At 40.3% G+C, this 25,697-nt stretch overlaps 1 protein-coding gene across 4 annotated transcripts in view; it reads right to left on the reverse strand.

Annotated features, from left to right (window-relative positions):
• Positions 1 to 25,697, reverse strand: part of KCNQ1 (potassium voltage-gated channel subfamily Q member 1) — a 1,547,560-nt gene that overhangs the window by 1,289,655 nt on the left and 232,208 nt on the right. For all 4 annotated transcript variants that reach the window (XM_030201128.1, XM_030201127.1, XM_030201126.1 and 1 more), the window contains exon 3: positions 8,785 to 8,875. In XM_030201128.1, the coding sequence (XP_030056988.1) occupies positions 8,785 to 8,875 (91 nt within the window). The remainder of the gene's footprint in view (positions 1 to 8,784; positions 8,876 to 25,697) is intronic.

Genomic DNA, 25,697 nt, shown 5'->3' on the forward strand with positions numbered 1-25,697 from the left:
TGAAATCTTCTGGTCAGTGTGCAGCAATGGTCATAGAAATAAAGAATAAAACAAAGAATGTCATAAGGCCTCAATATAACTCCAAGGTGCAACTGTACCTTGAGTACTGTGTGTAATTCTGGTCAACGCACCCAAAAGAAATATAGTGGAACTGGAAAAGGTACAACAAAGAGCGACAAAAATTATTAAGGGGATGGAATGACTCTCATATGAAGAAAAGCTTAAGAGGTTAGGGCTCTTCAACCTGGAGAAGAGACATCTAATGAAAGATATGATAGAAATCTAGAAAATCTGAGAATCAGCTGTTTACTCTCTCAAAAAGAACAAAGACATGGGGACAATCCATGAAGTTCGATAATAGCATATTTAAAACAAGTGAGATAAAACACTTTTTCTCTCAGTGTATAGTTAAGCTCTGAAACTCATTGCTGGAGCAAGTGGTAAAAACAGTTAATATAGGGTCTCAAATAGGTTTGGACAAATTCCTGGAGGAAAGGTCCATAAATCATTATTCAGGTAGACCTGGGGAAAGCCACTGCTTATCCCTGGGGTTAAGTAGCATGGAATCTGCCAGGTACTTGTGACCTGGATTGGCTACTGTTGGAAACAGGATACTGGGCTATATGGTCTGACCACTCTTATGTTCAGATAGCAGTCTACCTAGAACACAAGCAGTTTCTGCCACTGCTGCAGTAAATAACTCTCTCATAAGATAATATGAAGACAGAATCACAGTAACAGAGCAAATTACTAATCTTTTACTATCCCTTCCTTTCCATTAGTGATTCGCTGTGCTTATCTCATGTTTTATTGAATTCAGATACAATCCTTGTTTCTACCACGTCCATTGGGAGACCATTTAATGAATTTACAACTCTTTCCATAAAGTAGTATTTTCTCAGATTACTTCTGAATCTATCCCCCTTTCACCTTCATCCTGTGCCCCCTCAATCCATACCATCTTTTCAACTGAAAGAGACTCACTTCCTGTGCCTTTATGCCACAGAGGTATTTATACATCTCTAATCATATCTCCCCTCTCCCGCCTTTCTTTCAAACTATACATATTGAGATCTTTAAGTCTGTCCCCATACGCTTTATGAGAACTCTATCCTATTTATATCTTTTTTAAAGTGTGGGCTCTAGAATTGAACATGCTCACCTCCTTTTTCCTGCTGGCCATTCTTCTCCCTATGCACTCACACATCCTTTTGGCTTTTGCCAGCTCCTTTCATACCTGTTTGGCCACCTTAAGATCATCAAATATGACCACCCCCAAGTCCTGCTCTTCTTTTGTGCACAGAAGTACTTCATCTCCTTATATGTACAGCTAGCTCCCTTGAGTTTTTTCAGCCCAAATGCTTGACCTGACAGGGCTTCTCAGACCTGTCTTGGAATCACCTCGGCCAGTTGGGTTTTCAAGATATCTACAATGAATATGAATGAGATAAAATTTGCAGACTGGGTCATGGTGATATCCTGAAAACCAGGACAGGTTTTGGAAGACCAAGGTTCTATCCTCCATAGGGATGTAATGTTAGCAGTGGCTTTGGGAATACCTGCATCTTAAACAACATAAAGAGCTTCCTTTCGTCCCTTTAAATTTCTGTGAAAACTATTAACCTTATCCAAGAGTCTTTATAGTCCTCAGGATCTGTAACTGGTCCAAGAATGCCACTGTTTCTTTTTCTTTACTTGGCAAATGGATTTTATGCTCTGTATCAGCCTGTAGCAGTTCCAACTTTCAAATGTGCTCCACAAATACTGAAATAATTTACCATTCTCTCAATGGCTAAATGCTGCCCTCTGCAGATTAAAGAAGGTATTCATGCCTGTTCCTGTTACAGAATTCTAAATGAGGAATACATTGCATACCAGTACTGATTAGGTGATGCCACATAGTTGTACATTTTCTTAAATATGCCTGTAAGTGTGCAGTATCATACCTGGAATTGTACACTGCCATGCCATTATCCTAGATTTTGAACGGTGGTATATCAAATGCTGGATACGTACGTTAAATAAATACATTCCTTTTATTAAGACACTCTCCATGACAATGAAAAGTAGTCTTGCAAGAGGATACATGAGCAGCTGATTGAGATGGGAACTCAGCATGAGAGGTGGGAGATTGTCCAGAAAGGAAGCATGCTCTACAGTGACGTACCAGGATAGACATGACAAAGTAAGATCGTTTATCGTGTATTTATTTACTATACCATAACTTCTTACATAGCAAATCAGAACGGTTTACATCTTTAAATATAAATGACATATAATAATATCTTTAAAATAAAAATAACATACAACAATATTCTAACATAAAACAAATTCATATGTAATAGGCCAGCTCTAACAAAACTTCCATACCGAAGAAAACAAACCAATTACATATATCACTCATACATATCACATCAAATAATGCTGCTACCTTAAAACAGTATATATTCCCTGTTCAAATAAACCATATTTCCTGGGTGTTTTTCTCTAATAAATGACACTGAATTTCTTTTTATAAACAGCACTAGATGTCAAAAGCTTTTTGAAAGAAATAGGTCTTTAAAGCTTTACGAAAGAGCATAAATGATTCTTCTACCCTAATATATTTTGGGAGAGAATTCCACAATGATGGTGATAAAAAGGAATGCTGAAGCTCGTGTTGATTCCCACCTCACTCTTGAAGGGGTTGGGATTACCAACCTGTTATCAGTAAGTGAATGTAAAGTTCATGACGGTGTGTATGGAATAGTTAAATTTGCAAGATATGAAGATGTAGATCAATATAGCGCTTTATATGTAAGGATGAGAACCTAAAAAGAAATTCTCAAATAGATCGGAATCCAATGTAGTTGACATAATAAAGACATAGCCTTATCATATCTTGAAGCTCTACAAATTATACAAGCAGCTGTATTTTGAATAGTTTGTAAGCGTTTCAAGTTGAATTTTATAATGCTCGCATAACAGATGTTACAATAATCAAGGCGCCTCATAATATATGCATAGGCCAAGATACGCAATGAGTTCTATTGTATTTCTAATGGAGCATAACTGTGTTAGATAATAAAAAGATTTTTTACTACCTCTTATATCTGATCATTAAACGATAGAACTGAATCTATGATCACACCTAAGTATTTGACAGATTGAACCGGGACAATCTGCTTGTCAAAGTAGGAATTGAAGTCGGTATTGAACTATGACCTGTTATCCAACAAGCTATTGTCTTTTCAGGATTTAGTAGTAGTTTATGCTCAGAAAGCCAGCTGGCAACCTTGCTGAGACATTCTTGTATAGGCTTTAAATCTACGTTTAATGGATCTACATAGTGAATCAACAAGAAATCATCAGCATAAGAATATGAACTAATACCCAATGTTTGAATAAGCAATGCCAATGGTCTGACAAAATAAATTAAACAATAACAGTGACAAAACTGAACCTTGTGGAACACCACAGGAAATATTATGAACTTTCAAAATAGATGAATTCTGTACCACTTTGTATGAACGACTTTTCAAAAAAACAGGAGAACCAGTTATAGACAGTATCAGAAATTCCCAGTGATTGATCACACTTTATTATTAGAACGTTTGCAATCAAATCAAATGCCGCAGATAGGTCAAGTGAGATAAGTAATGCAATCCTGCCCTGTTCAAGTCTAGAATGTAATTCACTCAGGAGTGCGGTCACTACTGTCTCTGTACTATATACTTTTCTAAAACTTGGCTGCCTTGGATGTAATGCATTTATAGATTCGGAGTATGATTCAAGCTGCAGAAATACAATAGTTTCCATTATTTTTCACAAAAAAGAAAGATTTGAAACAGGTCGATAATTATTTGGAGAAAGAGAATCAAGTGACAGCTTTTAAAAATGGGCTTTACCAAGGCTGTTTTAAGAGATATTGGTACTACACCTTCCATAAGACTCTTTACTATCATATAGCTAAGTTTGTAAACCCAAAGATGAGATTTTGAGCCAATCTGAAGGAATAGGATCAAGAGAACAGTATGTAACAGAAAGACTAGACACTATCTTTTGAAATGACGTAAATCAAGAAAACTCAAATGATTGCCGTGATCACGAACAACTTGAGAAAGGTTTTTCATTTAATATGTTGGGTAGCGTTTAGAAACTGTGCTCCTAATTTATCTATCTTTGATGCAAAGAAACTCGCTAAGATTTCTGCATCTATACAAGATGTAGTTTCAGAAATCTGCAGTTTTGTTGTTATTTGTTTTATGAAAGTGAAAAGTTGTTTTGGTGAATTTGAAGCCTGTTGAATTTGTTTGGAATAGTATGAAGTTTTTGCAATTGTAATCTGTTTTAAGAAGTACCGTTGATATTGCTTACATTTATTTTTCAACTCTTCAGTTTTTCCTGTTTTCTATTTCCGTTCTGCCTGTTGCACCTGTTGTTTACAAAGTCTTAAGCTCGGATGATACCATGGCTGGGACTTTTTAATCTGCATGTTAATTATTTTTTTTAGGCACAATATCATCCAATGCTTTGTTAAGAACATCATTCCAAGTTATCACTTGCTCTTCCAATGATTGATCTTTAAAATCTGCTGGAAAATAACATGAGAGAGAGGATAAGGAAAAAGGATCTATGCGTTTCAAGCATCTAGTCTGCAAGAATGAAGATGTAGCCGTCTGCACTGATTTTGTAAATTATAGCTTAAAATGAAAGAAATAATGATCTGACCAGGACAATGGCATTGTCAAAAATTACTACAATGTACTAAATTTACAGGATATTACACGGAGAAGCAACCAACTACATGAATCACCTTATTGACCTCCCAACCAGGAACAGTTTGACGTCTTCCCGTACTTATCTCAATCTACACCTCCCCAACTGCAAAGGTATTAAGTACAAATCCTTCCATGCATTCAATTTTTCCTTTTTAGGTAGCCAACTTTGGAATGCTCTACCAAGATCTATCCATACCATTAATGGCCTTCTGCCCTTCAGAAAAGCACTGAAGACCCATCTCTTCAAGATAAACTACCCCAATGATCCAACCTAACCAAAACTTGCCCATACGATTCTTATTGGCAATAGTTATATTCTGACCATGTTCCCCATTATCTTTTCTACTACCCCATATCCATTCCTTTCCATCTTTCTACGCCTACCTCCCAACGCTCTTTTCCTTCTGAACCCAATTCCTCCTATGTTTAACTTACTTTCCATTAACCCCATTAGTTTTGCGTTTACCACAAACTGTATATTCTTCTTACGACTTTGTAATTATTTATATTGTTACTATGTAAGCCGCATTGAGCCTGCCATGTGTGGGAAAGCGCGGGGTACAAATGTAATAAATAAATCTAAAGAATTTGTCATTACTAAGTCAAGAGTATGCCCAGCTATATGAGTTGGGCCTTTAACAAATTGTGTTACCCCAATATCCTGTAAAAATGTAGAAAATCTCAAAGAACGCAGTTGAATACAGTCATCAAAATGGATATTAAAATCTCCCCAAATCAAAAGATTGGGAAATTTTAAGACTACATCCGCTATTGACTAATGTATATTTTCCCAACCTTCCCCTTAAGTAGAAGGGGCACAATAGAAAAGAAGAAGATGAAAAGTTTTTCTAGCCGAAATTATTTCTAACAAAAGAAGTTCTGGAAAAGGAAGACCATGAGTATGAATTTCTTTATGAATTACTTTACATTGGGAGCTGTGAGCTACGCTGGGCTTTTTCAGAATTGGTTTGATTGGTAACTGAGGTTACCTGTGTCCTAAAATCTTTCTGATAAAACTGTTGACTCTATTATATCTCATCTAACAAAAAACAAAAAAAAAAAAACCTGTCCTTTCAATTGTTGAGGGTCTGTCCTCTCTAAACTTTTCTATCCTATTGCCTATAATTTACAATTGTTGTTGCATTGTGATTCATAATTTTATGCCGGTAGTTTCTTATTTTAACTGTGTTGAACTTCTGTGCTTTACCATATTTTTATGCTGCAATTGTCTTAAAGGTGCTCTCTAGAACTGTGTTTTTGTACCTGTGCCAAGTGACTTAATCCAATTAACTTGGTTACACAAGATTTAGTGACTCTGGTTCTGGTATCTGCCTTAAAGTTGTGTTTATTAGAATTGGGTTTTGAATCTTCAGTGCCAGAGACCTAATTAAATCAATTTGGTTACATAGCACCTAGTGACTCATACCTTGGGAGGAGAGGCAATTTGTGTACAACTGTGTAGTTGGAGAAAAAAAAAAAAAAACAGAACTTCACTTTACCTTGGGAGCTGGGAGCTACGCTGGGCTTTTTCAGAATTGGTTTGATTGGTAATTGAGGTTACCTGTGTCTGGAGAAAACCACTCAGAAAATTTTGAGACCAGAAAGTGCTGCTGCATGAGTCACGTGACCCCGCCCAGAAACTGGACCGAAGTCTGGCGAAAACCACTCAGCAAATTTTGAGACTGGAGAGTACTGCTGCGCGAGTCACGTGACCCCGCCCGGAAACTAACCTCATAAGCCTTTCCTCATATGAGAGTCATTCCATCCACTCAATCATTTTTGTCGTTCTTCTTTGTACCTTTTCCAGTTCCACTATATTCTTTTGGGTACGTTGACCAGAATTGCACACAGTACTCAAGGTATCTAGTAGAGGGGTAGGAACCTCAGTCCTTGAAGCATGCAACCCAGTTCAGTTTTCAGAACTTTCCCAATAAACATGAATGAGATCTATTTGCTTGCATTGCCTCCATTGTATGCAAATAGATCTCATGTAATTTCATAGGGGAATTCTGAAAACCCAATTTGGTTTATGGCCCTCAAGGACCGAGGTTACCCATCCCTGTAGTAGAGAGATCTTCCCTAATATGCTTGGGCCTAGTTCCTGCTTCATGCTTGGTTTCTGCTGGTCTCCTGCACTGCTTCACTTTGCCTTGGGCCTGCCTACCTCCTCCATTTATGCTCCTGGACAGGAGAGGTCTTGACAGGGTTACCCATGTGATCTATGATCTGTGATCTATGATCCGGTGAGTCTGACGTCGGTGCCGGGCAAGATGGTGGAGGCTATTATTAAGAATAAAATTGCAGAGCATATACAAAAACATGGACTGATGAGACAAAGTCAGCACGGATTTAGTGAAGGGAAGTCTTGCCTCACCAATCTAATGCATTTTTTTGAGGGGGTAAGCAAACATGTGGACAATGGGGAGCCGGTTGATATTGTATATCTGGATTTTCAGAAGGCGTTTGACAAAGTGCCGCACGAAAGACTCCTGAAGAAATTGCAGAGTCATGGAATCGGAGGTAGGGTATTATTATGGATTAAGAACTGGTTGAAAGATAGGAAGCAGAGAGTAGGATTGCGTGGCCAGTATTCTCAGTGGAGGAGGGTAGTTAGTGGGGTCCCGCAGGGGTCTGTGCTGGGTCCGTTGCTTTTTAATGTATTTATAAATGACCTAGAGATGGGAATAACTAGTGAGGTAATTAAATTCGCCGATGACACAAAATTATTCAGGGTCGTCAAGTCGCAGGAGGAATGTGAACGATTACAGGAGGACCTTGCGAGACTGGGAGAATGGGCGTGCAAGTGGCAGATGAAGTTCAATGTTGACAAGTGCAAAGTGATGCATGTGGGTAAGAGGAACCCGAATTATAGCTACGTCTTGCAAGGTTCCGCGTTAGGAGTTACGGATCAAGAAAGGGATCTGGGTGTCGTCGTCGATGATACGCTGAAACCTTCTGCTCAGTGTGCTGCTGCGGCTAGGAAAGCGAATAGAATGTTGGGTGTTATTAGGAAGGGTATGGAGTCCAGGTGTGCGGATGTTATAATGCCGTTGTATCGCTCCATGGTGCGACCGCACCTGGAGTATTGTGTTCAGTACTGGTCTCCGTATCTCAAAAAAGATATAGTAGAATTGGAAAAGGTACAGCGAAGGGCGACGAAAATGATAGTGGGGATGGGACGACTTTCCTATGAAGAGAGGCTGAGAAGGCTAGGGCTTTTCAGCTTGGAGAAGAGACGGCTGAGGGGAGATATGATAGAAGTGTATAAAATAATGAGTGGAATGGATCGGGTGGATGTGAAGCGACTGTTCACGCTATCCAAAAATACTAGGACTAGAGGGCATGAGTTGAAGCTACAGTGTGGTAAATTTAAAACGAATCGGAGAAAATTTTTCTTCACCCAACGTGTAATTAGACTCTGGAATTCATTGCCGGAGAACGTGGTACGGGCGGTTAGCTTGACGGAGTTTAAAAAGGGGTTAGATAGATTCCTAAAGGACAAGTCCATAGACCGCTATTAAATGGACTGGAAAAATTCCTCATTTTTAGGTATAACTTGTCTGGAATGTTTTTACGTTTGGGGAGCGTGCCAGGTGCCCTTGACCTGGATTGGCCACTGTCGGTGACAGGATGCTGGGCTAGATGGACCTTTGGTCTTTCCCAGTATGGCACTACTTATGTACTTATGTACTTATGATTACAGGCTGCCACGGGGAAAAGATCATGGCATTGGCACACAGCCTTGCTCCCATAACGGCCACAACTGGTTTCCACTGCTAGCTGCCATTTCAAGAACGGGAACAAAGGTAGAATGGGAAAAAGAGAAGGGTAAGGGAGGCAGGGGAGGGGGGATTTTAGGGAAAATTTTCAAATGAAGCACCACTGTAGTCTAAGTCCACAGAACAAACTATTGTGAGACCACCTGGTCTAAACCATTAATAACTGTAATTAAAACAATCCCTACAAAATAAAAATAGCATGACAGACCCATAAAACATACTACACAGTCTACGTATATACATACCATCCAAAATAACGTTCCTGTAGCCAGAGTTGCATACTGCTCAATTGTAGAAAGAACACTGAATATGAGGCAGATCAAAACTATGAGGAAACTGAAAAGAAAATGAAGAAAAATGAACATTTAGTAAGTACTTGCACATAAGACAATAATGAAAATCTCACTATCTCATAGGCAAAAACCTTAGATTTCTATAAGAGAGTTCTCCATAAACATTACTGCAATAAAATCTTCTATGTCAACTGATTCTGCATTGTTTAATGTATGGCTAGGAGACCAGAAATTTGGGTCATAAATGTGGAAATAAAAATAAGTAAATAAATAAATATGCTACAGGCTTTGCCCATCAGGGAGCTGCATTAGGCACTAATGCCCAAATTTGGGCACCGGAAAAAGTCAAGGTGGGGCACTCTACTACAGTCCTGCCAGTGGGATATGCTGTTTTACTATCACATTTTCAATAATGAGCTCTGCGGGATTCCAGGGAACCTGCTTGTTCCTAGTGGTTTAAAACACAATATTTAAGCACCACCCCTCATTGGCAGCAACGCAGCTGGAGGTCTCCCACTCAGCTTAGCGGAAACAATGGTGGAGCATTATTTTCTAAAGGGCTCTTCAAGTTGAGTTTCCTGTGCCCAAATTTGGGCACTAGTATTTACACCAGTTGAAGCCTGGTATAGATGCCATGTCCATCCCTTTGAATGGTAGACAGAACGCATAAGGACACAGGAGGATGGTGGACATGGTGAGTGAAAGAATATCAAATGGAAAGAAGACACCATAAAACAGACGACACTGGGACCAAAGCGAATAGAAAAACTAAATGCTCAGAAAACAAAGGTAGAAAAAAGTATTTTATTCAGAATGTATTAATTGGAATATGTCAGCTTTTGGAAATGTGCATCTGTGATATTTTGCATGTAAGTTTCAATTTCTCTAGTATTGCTGCATGCCAAGTCTGACTTCTTGAGGTAATTTTCCAGTTCAATATTTTGCCTTCATATCTTTTGATTTCTAGATCCTTTTGTCATATCTGTTGTCATGTGTTTTTCATGTGTGATCAAGGTGCAGTATTCTGCTAGCGTGTACTATTTGCAGCCCTTTTGGTTTTGGTTTTTTCACTAGGTAGTGTATTGGTGTTTTAGAGCCTGGTGTAATTACAGTGCTGCCTTTCCACGCATAAGATTGTAGCTCGTCCTGTCCTTGGAATTAGTGCTGTTATGATTTGGTAAGTTTCTGAGTGTGTTTTTGCACAAGTTTGTGTATAGTGTTTTGCAGTGGAAAGATTGTGTGTTGGCCGTACTAAGTTGACATCAACACTTTAAATTCATTTTAGTTTGTTTGTCATAACATCAGACATGGTTTTATAATATTTTGGGGGATCTGATGTTGAATTGTTAAAGGTATTAATTGTGACTATTTTACTTTTATTTATTTATTTTTCCTGTGTGTTGTCGGACAATTATGGATGTAAGCCCCGCCCCCTGGTACCACCCCTAACCCCGCCCCCTTTAGCCTCCCCAAACAGTTGGGCCACCAACCGCCTATGATGGTAGGTAGAGTACAGGGATACGGGTCCTTTCCCTTCAGCAGATTGACTCATGCATTGATTTCTTTTCCAGTAAACAACTGTTCTAGATTTTTAACTATGCTGCTAGCTACACATGTCCTGACACAGCACGACCCTAGTGAAGCTGTCTCTGAGTGCTCCTTCACATCGCATCAAATAAGACAGCCGAAAGTGCTCTTGAAATATGGAGAGTCCATATTCCACAAACGTATCCTTCCTGCACAAAAGAGACTTCTGAGGATGTGATGACTGCACCATCACTTTTTCACACCGTTGCTACTGTGAATATGTATGCATATGTTTTTGTATATTTTTTAAAACTATGGTTACTTAAAAAAAAGTCTCCTATACAGAATCAAAACTAGCACACAATTAATAAAATGCTGTTCTGATACCGCTGTTCTGTGTCACTGGTTCTTTCCCCGTTCAGACCTCCTGATGAACAAGGTTGATTGCGGAGAAAATCAGCAAGAGTCAAGCAAGATTTTTACTCTTCCTTCCTGTTTCTCCACAAAACTTATCAAAATAAAAATGATATAAAGCCAATCTACAGCTCTTACAGCATATGATGGTGGGAGAAACTTAGGGGGTCTTTTACTAAAGGTTAGCTCAAGTTATCTACAGCAGGTCCCATAGCAAAAAAATGGGCCCTACTGCAGATAGCTCAAGCTAATCTTTAGTAAAAGGCCCCCTTAGTGTTTTGATTAGCTGTTAGGTTTCTGAGAACTTGTCATATCAAATTAACCCTATAAATTCCTGCACTATGGAGGTGAGCTACCTGCATCTATGAAATTAACAAGAACCAGCTTTCAATATTTGAATGGTCTAATTTTTCAGACTGATATTTTATAAAGCTTTTCCCACGTGTAATAAATAGACACAACAATGACAGTGCATGCTTTTTACAGGCCACATACAGGCATTCCGGGGGAGGGGGGGCATATTTGCAATGGATACATGGGCAAGTCTTTAAATCAATTGTGCAGGGCTGTCAGCATTTAGTGGCACTTAACAGGATAGGGCCACTGAACATCCCCTCTAACCAGCTAAGCTGAAATTGGCTATGTTGTTGGCAGTCCAGGGACAGAATCAGTGTGGAGCTGGCACGTACGAGGTTAAGTGCCAATATTCAGCACATAAGGTAACCAGACAAATTGGAAAACATAAAACACAGCCCTATCTTTGTCCAGTTTCACCTATCTGGTTAAGGTCTGAATATTGGTCTTAACTGGATAAGTGCCAGCTGACCACCCATAACCGAATGATGCTGTCTGGACACAGCTCGGCACTGAATATGACAGCATAAAGCTGCTGCTGCTGCTGCTTCTGCCTAAAAAACTGCTCATCACTGCTGGTTGAATATTTATTCCATATATTTTATAAGATATGCATGTACATGCAGGGGCGGCCCAAGACAGTTTGCCACCTGAGGTAAAGGGATGGTCTGCCGCTCCAGGCTCTGCCCCCTGGCTTGGCTCCACCCTCCAGTCTAACATCTCCCTCCTGGATTTCTCAAATTTACCTTCTTTTCTGGCTTTCCAAAAGTTGGGGCGGCAGCACATCTCAAAAGCTGCCCTGCCGCTGGCTCCGGTCCCTTCTCTCTACCACGGCCCACCCTGCCTCTGAAGAAACAGGAAGTACGTCAGAGAGGCGGGTTGTAAGGGAGAAGGGAAGTGTATGGGAACTGCTGCCGCCCTGACCTTTGGAAAGCAAGAAAATAAGGTAAATTCAGGGAAGGAAGGGTGGGGGCAATGCCGCTCCAAAAGAGTGCCGCCTGATGCCCTCACTTCAGGTGGCCTAATGGTAAGGATGCCGCTCTATATATGCATATAGAACACAGAAAGACTTTGTACCAGAGGATTTGTGCACTTTCGAGGAAAGTTCTGGAAGCCAATTTTATAACAGCACATGGCCACTTGGGTGCTTTTCATATAAATCCCTTTTTCAAAATTAACCCTATTATGATTTGGGAAACCAATTCTGAAAGGAAACTGAGGAAAACATATAAATGATGACAGATAAAGACCTGCACGGCCCATCCAGTTTGCTGAACAAGGCGGCTCAAGTCACACCCGTCATTCTGTACAGATTAAACTCCTTCATGATTAATCACTGGTATGGCACACCTAGGGCAGTGGCAATTTGCTACCATGCCAGCCACATATAGGCAGCTACATATGATGCAATCTTTGAACACAACAGCATGCCAACAGTACACAGAGCAATTCTGCAACAGAATCACATTCATCATCAATACATGATTAAACCAACAATATTGCTAACTAATGACATTTCACTTGTTAATTTCAACCTTAAGATGTCTTCTTCCCCCCCCCCCTCACTGAGATACTCGCAGCTTATGATATGAATGTGATATGAAAAGTAAATATTTAATCCTGTTCTACTTTTGCCATTTATGGGACACTGACCATAGATGTCTGCCTGACACTACTGGTCTTACTTCCCAAATACTGGAGTTGCCGTCTAACCATCACTCATGCCCACCCATCACTAACCTCTACATCAGCTAACATAATAGAAAATTATTACAAACTTCTATAAGATAGTACCTCACAACTACCAAATTACATAAGATATACCTTATTGTGCATTTTACAATGCTGACAAAACTATGGAGGCCTTGGCACCCTCTACCATATCTGGTGGGAGTGTACAGAAGTACAGTAATAAAACTGAATTCATTGGTTTATAAAGAAATGACCAAAATAAAACTGATACACTATCCAAAGATAACTTTGTTAAATTCTAATTACATCGTGTATGGCAGCTGCCAGCAGTGAGACTGCAGCATCTTCCGCCTGTAATTCTTTTCCAACAGCAAATATGGAAGTGTCTACTTTCTGAGTAAATTAACTGAATTGAGAAGGGCCATACATCATGAGAACTGTACGAACAAAGGTGTAACTCAGCAGAATAAAACAAGAGTCGAAAAATGATGTTCAACCGTACACCATTAATCCCATAAGAGCAAGAAGAAGCTGGGCGTCTGGTGTTAATAAAACAGCAAAAAATGGATGTATCATTGCTGAATATTACTAAATTATTTCCACTATTATTAATTGTTAAAATATGCAATGAGATACAATATAAAAAAAACAAAAAAGTAAACAAAATTCTATTTATATTCACAACCATTTCAGAATCCCATCACACGCAGTTACCTAGTGTTATTATTGGTTCCCATTAGTAGCTTCCCACTATTCCAGAACCTGTGGAATAGTTGTGCCCATCAACCAGCAGGTGGAGATAGAAATCTGAAAACTGAGCTGAGACACGTCTCTGCATCCACTCCAACTCTTCAGTATTTTCTATCTCTAGCAGGTGGATACACACACTTTTCAGCCTCTGGTTCTGAATGATTTGCTCCTGGTCCAGTCAGTCAACTGGTCCCCAGTTGAGTTTTGTGTGTAGCTTGAGTATGTAGAGTAATATCTGGAGGTCTTCAGATCTCTGTCTCTGGTGCCCCGCAAATTTAATTCTTCCCTCCCTTCACCTCTTCCCTGTTTCCTCTGGAGCTCTCCTTTTCCAGCACAACTACCTTAAAAATAAAAAGAGAAGGAAGGAGGTTTACTGGACAGCATGGGACAGAGTATCAGTCCTGACCCTTTCTCATCTGGGATAAGATTTGTGAAGACTGGGATTTGGGAGGAGCAGCTGGCAGTGGTAAGTCTGACTAAAGTTTAACTCAGAACCGCTTGGATGACTGCAAGTTCTACTTGGTGCAGGGGAGGGATCCTGACTCACTGCTTGGGACATGTGCTGCACTTGTGACAGTTAGGGTGAACGGCAACTCCTGCAGAGGCAGTTAAGCAACGTTTCCGCTGTGGGACCTGCCGGCCGGCATCAGGTTATTGCAGTGAGTACAAGGTAGGAATCCCAAGGGACACAGAGGAAATGGTCAGCAGCAACATGTCTTCGGATTTGTCGCAGCATCCAAATATACCAGGGACTTCAGGTACTCTGGCAAGGCCGGTGTGCAGTTTCATGCAAGAGAATGTTTGGAACGGGCGCCATTTTGTAAGGACCGACTGCCAGTGAGGAACAGCCTCTATCTGATCACGCACAGAGCACAGCCACTATTTTACAGCCTCAGAGCCTGACAGAGCATTCAACTGCATCAGGATCATAGTTTTTTTCTGGAGTTTATATTGCTCTTACACCAGGCCTATTTACTGAAGTAGCGACAGTCAGAATTGATGGAAGGTGCTTCAGTTTCTCACCTCATTGCCCTTATGGCTCCTAACAGATCTTGTTTAGACCTCCAGGTGATGCTCTCTTTGCTACTTTCTCCTTATCTGGTGTGACCTCAGTCTATTCAGAAGAGCCACTGTTGAAAGACCTATTAGAGGATAGCTCACTCCTGAAAGGGAGATGATCCAAAAGTACTGAGGGTGTTTCATAGACAGGAGCTCAGTACTCTTATTTCTGAGGCACTGGTGGTGTTTTTCATTGAGAAGTCTTCTGCTTTGGTGTCGGGAGTTCCATCTTTATCATTCATGAGGTGGCTTAGAGGTCCTTCTAAGGCCTTCCCAATGCATCCAGGCATTCAGGACCTGATTACGTTGGTTCCAGAAAAGAAAGAGAAATTGCAGCTTCCCAGGGTAGACTCCCTCATTATGGCAGTGACTACGAAGACTACCTTGCCCTAAGAGACCTACAGGATAGGAAGCTAGAAAGCTCATTGAAGCAAGCCTTTTTATGTGGCCTCTTTGACCCTTCAAGCAATAGTGTGCAGCTTGTTTGTGGCAACAGCGTGCTTGAAGTGGCATCAGCTGTCTGCAACACAAAATGGGCGCCACAACGCCCAGCTGGAAGTGGGGTTGGCCTACTTGGTGGATGCCATTTATGACATGTTACGGCCCGTATTATGTCTTTAGCTGTCATGGCACATTAGCAACTCTGGTTCCAGCATTGGGCAGCGGATGCAGCATCAAAGTCATGGCTAGTTAAACTGCCCTTTTGGGGCAAGAGGCTATTTGGAGAAGATCTCAGTAACTTAGTAAAAGACCTGTAGGAAACTAAGCCACAGTGGTTGCCGGAGGATAAGTCAAAAGCCTCTGGTTGTCCTTTTCCATTTTCAGGAGGCTCAGGATTTTGAGACAGCAGATAGTAGCAGACATTACCAGTCTGGTCATCAATATGAAGCTCTGCTTTCAGGCACATCAGTCTTCCTTTTGTGCAGACAGTAAGTCCTCCTCTCAGTCAGCTAGAGTACCCAATGCCTCTCGAGATTTGTAATGATATGAGGCTGGTCCACTCTTCTCTTCCTCCAGTGGGAGGATATCTTCAGGAGGAGTTGGCCAAAATCATATCAGACCGATGGGTTCTGGATATTCTTACAGAAGGTTACAATTGGAGTTCTCCCACCCAGTCGCTTCTCTCTTCTTGCAGACTCCTTGTCAAAAGGGAACCAAGGGAATCGAGGTTCAGGCCATCGTACATTTTATTATTTCTGCATTCTGTATCCCACTGTATCCAAAAACAAGTTTCAGTTCAAAGTGGCTTACAGTTTACATTAAAATTGCTTTACAGTTGTGACTTGAAGTCCTTTGTGGCTTCTGTGATTAGCTATAGAATTTTTGAAGAGGTATGCTTTCAGTTCTTTCCTGAACTGGCTTTTGGTATGAGTTCCACCATTGGATCCCAGGTAGCCTAAACCTGCTGTGAATATGGTTTTGAATGTTATGTTCCTGAGGTTGAGTAGGTGGAGTAGAAGTATCTCCCGGTTTCTGGGCTTGCATTTCTTGGAAATAATTAGATCATTTCTTGCATGTATTCGAGTGCCATTCCAAATAATATTTGAGGATGAGGGTGCTAGCTTTAAAGAGTAGTCTAGCCTTGATTGGTAGCCAGTGTAGTGTTTTGAGCAGTGGGGTAGCTCTTTCGTATTTTGACTTTTTGAATATAAGTCTTGCTGCTATGTTTTGGACAGTTGTAGTGATTTTAGTGTGTTTTCCTTACATTCTACATATGCCACGTTGCAGTAGTCTAGTTGTGAAGTTGTGATAGTATTGTAGCTTGTATCATTATCCGGAATGATTTTGTCTCTTATCCTTCTCAGTTTCCATAGTGTTCTGAAGCGTTTTGATGTTACTGCTGATATTTGATTATCCAGTGATAGATGTTTTGTCAAGAATAATTCCTAGTATTTTCAGTTGTGACTTGATTTGGAATGTTTGACTGTTGATTGCGAATTTTGGTGATCTGATGGGTTGTGTAGGCTAGATAGGACCAGGAATTAGGTTTTGTCTCAGTTTAGTTTGAGTTTGAAGGTTGTTGCCCAGTCTCTCTTAAGGTCCAGGCCCATTTTGACTTTGTCCAATATTTCTATGATGCTGTTGTTAAAAGGTATATATATGGTGACATCATCTGCATTTATAAATGGATTTAAGCCCAATTCTTCAAGTTTTTTCCTCGAGTGGTGCCATCATTACATTTAACAGTATTAGTGATATTGGAGATCCCTGTGGTGCCCCACATTCCAGGGTCCATGAGGCTGATATCTGGTTGGACATCTTTACAATGTAGAAGCTGGACCTTAGGAATCCGTTGAACCATGCTGCCACTTCAATGAGGGCCATTAGTGTTGAGTGGTCTACTAGGTCAAACGTACTTGACATATTGAATTGTAGTAATAATATATTCTGCCCTTGGCAGATTAGGCTTCTGAATTTCATTATCAAGGTGGTTATGACTGTCTCAGTGCTGTGCTGTGTTGTGGTCTGAAACCTGATTGGGAGTTGTAAAGGATTGAGAATTGTGTCAGTTATTCCATTAGTTGCTGTGATACTGACCTGCCATCGTTTTGATTGGTAGTGGTATTGAGGCCACCAGCCTTTAGTTTGTAATGTCGTTGATCTTGCTGGTTGTGTTTTTGGGGAGAGTACAATTTCACCTTTGTCTTTTGGGAATTGTTCTTTTGAGAATATGTATTCAATGTGTTTGGTGAGACATTCACTAAACCATACCTGTGGGTCTTTCATCATGTAGTTGAGGCATTTGTCTAGCAGGCACTGTGCATATTTAATCAGTAAGGACGTTACTATATTTACTTTGATTGTTTTGAAGGAGGCCCATAATCGGTGTGGACATCGATTGTTCTATAAGTGTTTGTGATTTCTTTATGTTTGACCTTATTTTTGCTATTTTATGTTCAAAGTATTGTGCAAGCTCGTCTGCAGTGGGTGATGTTTCGGTTGATGCTAGTACAGATTTTCAGTAGGTTGTTCATGAGTTCAAATATTTATTTTGTGTTGGTCTGCTCTGGGTTGGCGTATGCACTGTAGTAGTCTGATGTAGCTTTCTTTTTGTTTGTGTATGTTCTTATAGATTTTCTCTATGTTGTTTTGTTTATGGCAGTCTAGTTTTTGGTCCATATTCTTTCAAGTTTCCTGCACAGTTTTTTCAGGTGTCATAGCTAATCATTAAACCAGGGTCATGGTTGTGTTTTGTTTCTCATTTTCATTTTGAGTGGCGCTATTTTGTTTAGTGTGTTTTCGCTTGTTTCATCCCACTTTCTCATGAAGTGGATGTCCTCGGGTTGTATGATGCTTTGTTCATTCATCGCTATAGTCCAGAAGGTACTATTATCCACCTTCCCTCTTGTTGTGCATGTGTGTGGTGTTTGTGGATCTCTATTTTTGCCATTTTCCTTTCATTGTGGTGTGAATGTTAGCTTGTGTGGTCCACCCATGGTACCTGTTCCCATTTGTGGTTTTCTACTATGTGATTTGTTTTTCCTTTCAGAATCTGTGCGCTAGAATGTCTAATGTGTGTCCTTTTGTGTGAGTAGAGTTACCTTGTACTGTTTTAAGTTTCCTTTAGTTTATGAAGTTCACTAGTGTTCTGGTATTGGTTTGTTTTTCTGGGTGTAGATTGAGGACTCCTAGTAGTAGGACATTTGGTTGGTTTGTGCAGATGTTCGATATGAAATCCATGAAATCATCCTTCCGTGGGGTGGGGGGGGGGGGGGGGCAGCGGTAGAACAGTATGATACATATTTGATCAGTTCAGTAGCTTTGCATGCCAAAATTTCAATTGTTGGAGATATATGTTTGGCGACAGGTTCTGCTTTAAAGATAGATTTGTATATTATTGTAACTCCACCTCCTCTTTTAATGTTCTATGGATGTGTATTGTCTTCTATCCTGGTGGACAGAGGTCATTTAGTGCTGGGTCATCCTCTGTTATCCTAATTATTCCATTTCTATCCAATCTATGAGTAGTGCTGTCTTGTTAGCTGCCAATCTTGCATTTATGTATCATATGGATATTGAGACGTATTTATCATGTTTAGTGCTGGTGTGTTTAACCATTTGTAATTGGCTGTGTTATCTGTCATGGTTAGGATTGTGGTCTTGATTGTTATTGTTCAGGCTTGGCTTTGCATTGTAGGTCTGGTCTCTGTTTTGTTGTGGGGGGTTGTGATTGAGCTCTTCTAGTTGTTGTTCTGTATGTCATCTGGTAGTGATGCATACAGGGAAATTGTCCCATTCTTTAGGTGATGCAGCTAGAGTCTTCAAAATCCATGTTGTTATTATGTAATAGAGAATCCATAATCTGAGGTTGGCCATTTTGAGAGGGGTCTTTTTGTATTGGTTCTCATGTGTCTCCCAGTCCGGTTGAAATTGTCTTCTGATTAGGGTTTTTTTTTTGTGTGTGTGTGTGTGTGTCTGGGATTTTGGTATGGGTGTGTATGTGTTTAGTATTATGGGTGTATGTGTTGTGCATGGGGGGGGGGGGGGGGGGGTAGAAGGGCATCATTTGTGTACCTTGGTTTTTGGGAGGGTTCTCAGTTCCTATACAAGACTCGAAAAGAACACTAGTATATATTGAGCTTTTCAAACTCATATGTTGAAAAAGGAGAAAATCCCTCAGAAATCTATCGCATCATCAATCCTTGGTTGCAACGGATATAAATGTGAATTTAACCATTGATTAGTTTCTATCATAGGAATTTGATAAAATTGCATTTTTACTTTTGTCTTTTTTATGCAATTTCGTTTCTTCGTGATTACATTTTTATAAGTGCTGAACTTAAATCAAAAAGTGCAAACATTTGTGTAAGATTCAATTTAGAAATGCAGAATATTTATTTTATTTGTTACATTTGTATCCCACATTTTCCCACCTATTTGTAGGCTCAATGTGGCTTCCATAGTACCGGAGAGGCGTTTGCAGACTGTGGTATAAACAAATACAAAGTGGTGTTTTGGTAAGATACAGTACATGTGGCACAGCCACATTAGGGAATTGTGCAACGGAAGAGTTGTGTTATGTCCATTATATACTTTAGTTTTATTGTGTTGCAGAGATCAGGCATTTATGTTGGATTGGTACGGTTTACCTTTTTTAACAGGTTAGTTTTCAGTTTTTTCTGGAAGTTTAGGTGGTTGTACATGGTTTTCAAGGCTTTTGGTAAAGCGTTCCACAGTTGTGTGCCTATGTAGGAGAAATTGGATGAGTAAGTTGATTTGTATTTGAGTCCTTTGCAGCTTGAGTAGTGCAGATTTAGGTACTTTCATGTTGATTCGAATGTGTTTCTGGTTGGTAGGTCGATCAAGTCTGTCATGTATCCCGGGGCTTCGCCGTAGATAATTTTGTGGCCCAGAGTGCAGATTTTGAAAGCAATGCGTTCTTTGATTGGGAGCCACTGTAGTTTTTCATGGAGGGGTTTTGCGCTTTCAAATCGCATTTTTCCAAAGATAAGCCTAGCTGCCGTGTTTTCAGCAGTCTGAAGTTTCTTTAATGTTTGTTCTTTGCATCCCGCATAAATTCCATTGCAGTAGTCTACATGGTTTAGTACCATTGATTGTATCATGTTGCGAAATATTTCCCTCGGGAAGAATTGTTTCACGTGTTTCAGTTTCCACATTGAATGGAACATTTTCTTTGTTGTGGATGTCACTTGGCTCTCTAGTGTTAGGTTGCAGTCCAATGTGACGCCAAGGATTTTCAGGCTGTCTGAGATAGGGAGGGTGTAATCTGGGGTGTTGATAATTGTGGGGTTGTCCGCGCTGTGATGGGATGAGAGGATAAGACAGTGTGTTTTTTCTTTGTTGAGTTTTAGTTGAAATGCATTTGCCCAAGAGTCCATGATGTTCATAAGTACATAAGTAATGCCACACTGGGAAAAGACCAAGGGTCCATCGAGCCCAGGTTCTAACATTGTCAGTTTAAATGTCCATTTTGCCTCTCTCCATTGTAACATCAGTTTTCTATTGCCTCCCCTCTGATTGATTTCAACTTTGTCAAGGACACAGCATTTAAGATCTTCAAATTTGTACTTCAATGCAGTGCAGTGTTCAACCAGTGGCTCTTTCATATTATGCCTAGCTATATTTGATCTGTGTTCTAACATTCTACTTTTTAGTGCTCTCGTCATTCCTACGTATAATTTGTAACAGGGGCACTTGATGACGTAAACTACAAAGTCAGTACTGCAGTTGGTATAATGAACTAAAGGATATTCTTGTCCATTCAAGACATCTTTGAAACTTTTTGTTTGTAGAGTGATTTTGCAGATTTGGCACATGCCACATTTATGGGTTTAAACAGTAAAATTGACTGGTATGCATTCTACTAATCGAGTCAAAATAATGACCAGAACAACATTCTTTATGCAACGGTCACTTTAAGATCAGCTGTTTCCATTTCTCTATTTAAAGGGCTCAGTTGGCGTGTGACACGCAAACGCCATTTTGTTTGTAGCTTGAACAAGTGAAAGTACGTGAACCGGAGATAGAGCTGTACAGCTTTTTAAACCATGTATTTAAGTAACTGATTGAATCTTGTTTCTCCAGATACTTGAAAGTCGAATTAGCAGCACATGTTCCTGAAGAAGCCAAATACGGGTGAAACGGCGGCCCCGTCAAACATAAGCTAAGTGTTGCTTCTTGTATAGTCGGCGTTTCTAAATTGTTTCTTGCACAAATGTTTGCACTTTTTGATTTACGTTCAGCACTTATAAAAATGTAATCACGAAGAAACAAAATTGCATAAAAAAAGACAAAAGTAAAAATGCAAGGAGTTTTTATCAAATCCCTATGATAGAAACTAATCAACGGCTAAATTCACATTTATATCCGTTGCAAACTAGGTGATAATCCAATAGGTTTCTGAGGGGTTTTCTCCTTTTTCAACATATAAGTTTGAAAAGCTCAATATATACTAGTGTTCTTTTCGAGTCTTGTATAGGTTCTCAGTTCCTCCCATTCTAGTGTGATGATGCACAGCTGTGTCTGGGGTGTCTCGAGCTGGGCTCCAATCTGTCCTTCCTGACAGTGCAGCGCTGCCCTCCTTCTGATGGCCTTGGCTGAGCCAGTTGTCCACGGCCGAACAGTTGGCTGACTGGTCAGGGACACCAGGTGGGAACCTGCCACCGCCTTCGTGATGTGCAAAGCAGTCCCCCGCCGCATGTCCTCTGCCATGCGGGTCACCTTTGGTGCAACTTTGCCGTTCGACCAATTCCACTGGGTGATCTGGCAACTCCTTGGGGCGATCTGGCCATTCAGGGGATCATATGCGGGGGTTTTTGTTTAATTAGGCTTCTCCGCCACCTCTGAGAGCGCAGATGGTTCCTCTCCACGTGTCCCCTGTCGCCCGTTCAACTCTCATGCTGCAGTCAGCGGATCTGGTGTCTGTGGCTCTCCTCTCGCACCACGCATAGAGGTCATCGCCGGTATGGTGAAGGCGCAATGCTCGGCATCTCCTCCATCTCTGATCAGCCTGCCTGCTTTCTAATCCAATGTCCAGCAGTCCTGTAGGCCAGATGAACTGGAGGCAGCCCAGCAATCCTGTAGGACTGATGATCAGGTGGCCATGTGGTTGGCTTACCCGCTCTCAGCACAGGGAAGGTGCCGCGTTCAGCTTCCTCTCTGTCCTGTCCTGCTTGTGCCGTGGGGAAGGAACTGCACTTGGCATCCTGCTCCAACCCAGCTGCACAATCAGGAGCTCACCACGATGCAGCCTTCTTAATCAGCGGCCATCGATACTCCCATACTTTGCTGGCGCTCTGGACCATTGTTCCAGTTTCCAAGGTCAAACAGGAATGAGGCAGATATTCCATCTACTTCACTGTCGTAAAGAAGAAAGGCACCTTTCTTCCAGTCTTAAATCTCAAAGGTCTAAACTGCTGCCTCAAATTGTGCTGCTTTTGCATGGAAACACTAAGGGGGGGGGGGGGGGGGGATGCACTAAAGTCGCCGTTAGAGCCGTTCCATACCGAATTCCATAGCGAATTGGTTGGGAATGGCTAGGCATCAAGGAAAGGGGATGCAAATGAACTATTCGTTGTAGCTCACTTGCATTCTCTATTCCATCGTAAAACTTACATGAAGTAACAATGCTACTGCTAAGTCATTTTTTATTTTGAAATTCTGTAAACAAATCCCTTTGAACACTCACTGCTAACAACTGGTCCATACTGACTGCCATCACAAATGACACACTGACCAACCCATTTTTATTGACACATTTTCAAATTATGTAAGTGCTCTTGGGCTTCTAGAAGCTCCTGGCGTGGAATAATTCAAATGTAGCTGAAGGAAACCTGGTGACGCTCAAGCAGAGAGTGCGATAAAGCTGTAAGTTTGACCCTAGACACCTTGATACAGCTACGAGTGAAACTCTGGCCACAGTAGGTGGGGTCGACAGCATGATCAATTTGAGCACATCTTGTTGAAAGTTAAGTTTGTTTTTTTTTACAGTCACAGCAATAGAGGATATCAAATAAATTAGCAATACAGAGTTTTAATACTTTGATTGGGGTGTTTTTTTTTATGCCAATGATGTTACTTACCCTAAAAGTCCCTCTGAAGTATTTCAACATAAATGAGGGTAGGGGTTCTGAGGCTTCCCCCACCCATCATGAAGATTATACACCGCATAAATATAATGGTTATATACAATTTTGGGGCCTCTTATCAAACTGCACTAGTGGTCCCCAGTGCGGTAATGCCAACAAAGTCTATTCACTTTGAATGGCTTCGTCGGCATTGCCGCACAAGAACCACTAGCATGGTTTAATAGAAGAGGCCCTTGATATATTTTAAATCTTGTTAGCAATTTTTCAAGGCAAGGGTTCAAATATAGTAAATATTCTCACCTGACAATGCACAGTATGGCCATTTCTTTTTTCAATATTTCAAAACAAACAGAAAACATTCCAAATGGCCTCTTCCACAGATGTTTAATTAGATGTTTTTAAATATTATTTTTTTTTTAATTTCCAGAATTGCCATCAAGTATTCTTAATAGGAATAAAGTCTTTATCCACTGCCCCTGCTTCAAAAAACAAAATGTTACTTTCATTAAGAATTGACCTCCCCTGTTTACTAAACTGCGTGACAATGCCAACACAGCCCATTCAAAGTGAATAGCCTGTCGGCGCTAGCGTGGCTTAGTAAACAGGGGAGTAAACGTTTTAGTGCCAATAAGCATGCTACTTGATAACTGCTATATACCATATTGAAGCGGTCTTTTTATTGGGATTAGTTCCACTGATATCCATGTAAAAAGAGTTATGAAAAGACAAATATTAAAACATTTTTAAAAAGCACATTATGAGGGTGTCGGCAGGTACTGACTACTGCCATGTAGAGGATCTAGGCTTAATTCCCAAGATATTAATATCTGCTCCTTAGGGTAACTAGGGATGGAGATTCACAATTCCTGGTTTGGGGGGAGGGAGGGTGAAGAAGGAGACCCCAGGATGTCCCATCCATTGTTCAACGGCAGAACCTAGTGGTTAGATTCAGGCTCCACCCTACTGGATTTTAAGGAGTCACATTCTGTGGCAGCCACCCAAAAATATCATTACAATGCTATGCTATGCTATCTGGGTCTTGTAGCCCATCAAATCTTCATAAAGAAGTTCAAGGTGGGATAACAAAGAAAAAACACAACTGATACAGAACGAATAAATTAGATAAAGAATGCAACTCAATAGGTAGACCATTCCAAAGACGAATTACAGAGAACAATAAGATCCAGAAAATAATGCCTTAAAATGGATACTTTTAACAGATGGAAATACCAATAGCAGAAAATCATATATCCTCAATAGGACTGAGTTTTTTAGAAGCTTAAAACTAGTTTAACTTTGTCAGCAATGGAGAGACATTATCATACTTTGAGCAGCAAAATATTAGCCTGGGCGCTGAATTTTGAATCATCTGTAATCTTGATATCTGTTTAACTGTAAGACCTACAGTATATATAAAGAATTGCCATAATCTAACCAAGAAAGAGTTGATAACTGCACTATAGTTTTAAAATGTCAATTTAAAAAATAGGAGCGTATCAAGCATAATTGCTTAAGTTTAAAGTAAGCTTTGCGTATAACACTATTTGAGGTTCCATAGAAAATGAATGATCCAATATAATACCCAACACTCTTGTCTTGCAGTCAATCTGAATTGAAAGTCCTTTGTTGATGGTGATAAATTGGGGAATAATTTGAGTGGTCCATTGAACCAGAGAACATTTCTTTCTTTGTTCAATTTTAGTCTCACGGCTTTTGACACACAGGTATTAATTTTAGAGTAACACTTATCCATAGCCCTGTCAATGAAAACCAACAGAAAAATATTATCGGCATATGACCAAAGTTTAGCATCAGATCCCAAAGGAATTTGATTCCATGTGCTCATTACAGTGATTGAGCTAAGTGTGCCAATTCTGTGAGTGCTTGAGCACCTCAATGTCAGAAACCTGTCTGCTGTGCCACCCACATCACCTCTCTTCTCAGCTGCTGCAGATCCTGGAGAATGAAGTGATACAAGAAATTGAACTGAGTTTGGAGGTGCTCTGGAACTCAGCACTCATGCAGCAGGTGTCGTATGGTTGACAGGGAGTGGCCCATTAGAGACTACTTGAATGGACTTCAGGTCTTAAAACAAGCAGAAGGAAACTGCAAGATCTAAAAACATTTTTTTCAAAATTAATCTGACACTGAAGAAAAATTGAAGAGCCACAATGAGGGGCCCTTTTATCAAAGCTTAGCGTGCACTAATGGACATTTGCATGTGTTTAGTGCACGCTAAATGCCATGCATCCTATTTTATAGACACTTGTGTCTGTTAGCGCATGCTAAGCTTTAGAAAACAACCCTCAAGCTGTAACCAGTGCTTGCATATTAGCTATTAAATCTTCATCATATTAATGTTGCTACACACTTGGCTGGGAGGGTGAAATGTCACATTAAGAGCTTGCAAGAAGCCATTTTTGCCTCTTACAGATTATAGAGCAGCACTCTGGAAGCTGAAATGTTTAATAGTACTCTAAACTCATTCCATTGTTTGAACAGTGTGCCGACATGTGCAAT

This window comes from Microcaecilia unicolor, chromosome 4 (genome assembly GCF_901765095.1).
Source record: "Microcaecilia unicolor chromosome 4, aMicUni1.1, whole genome shotgun sequence".
NCBI lineage: Eukaryota > Metazoa > Chordata > Amphibia > Gymnophiona > Siphonopidae > Microcaecilia > Microcaecilia unicolor.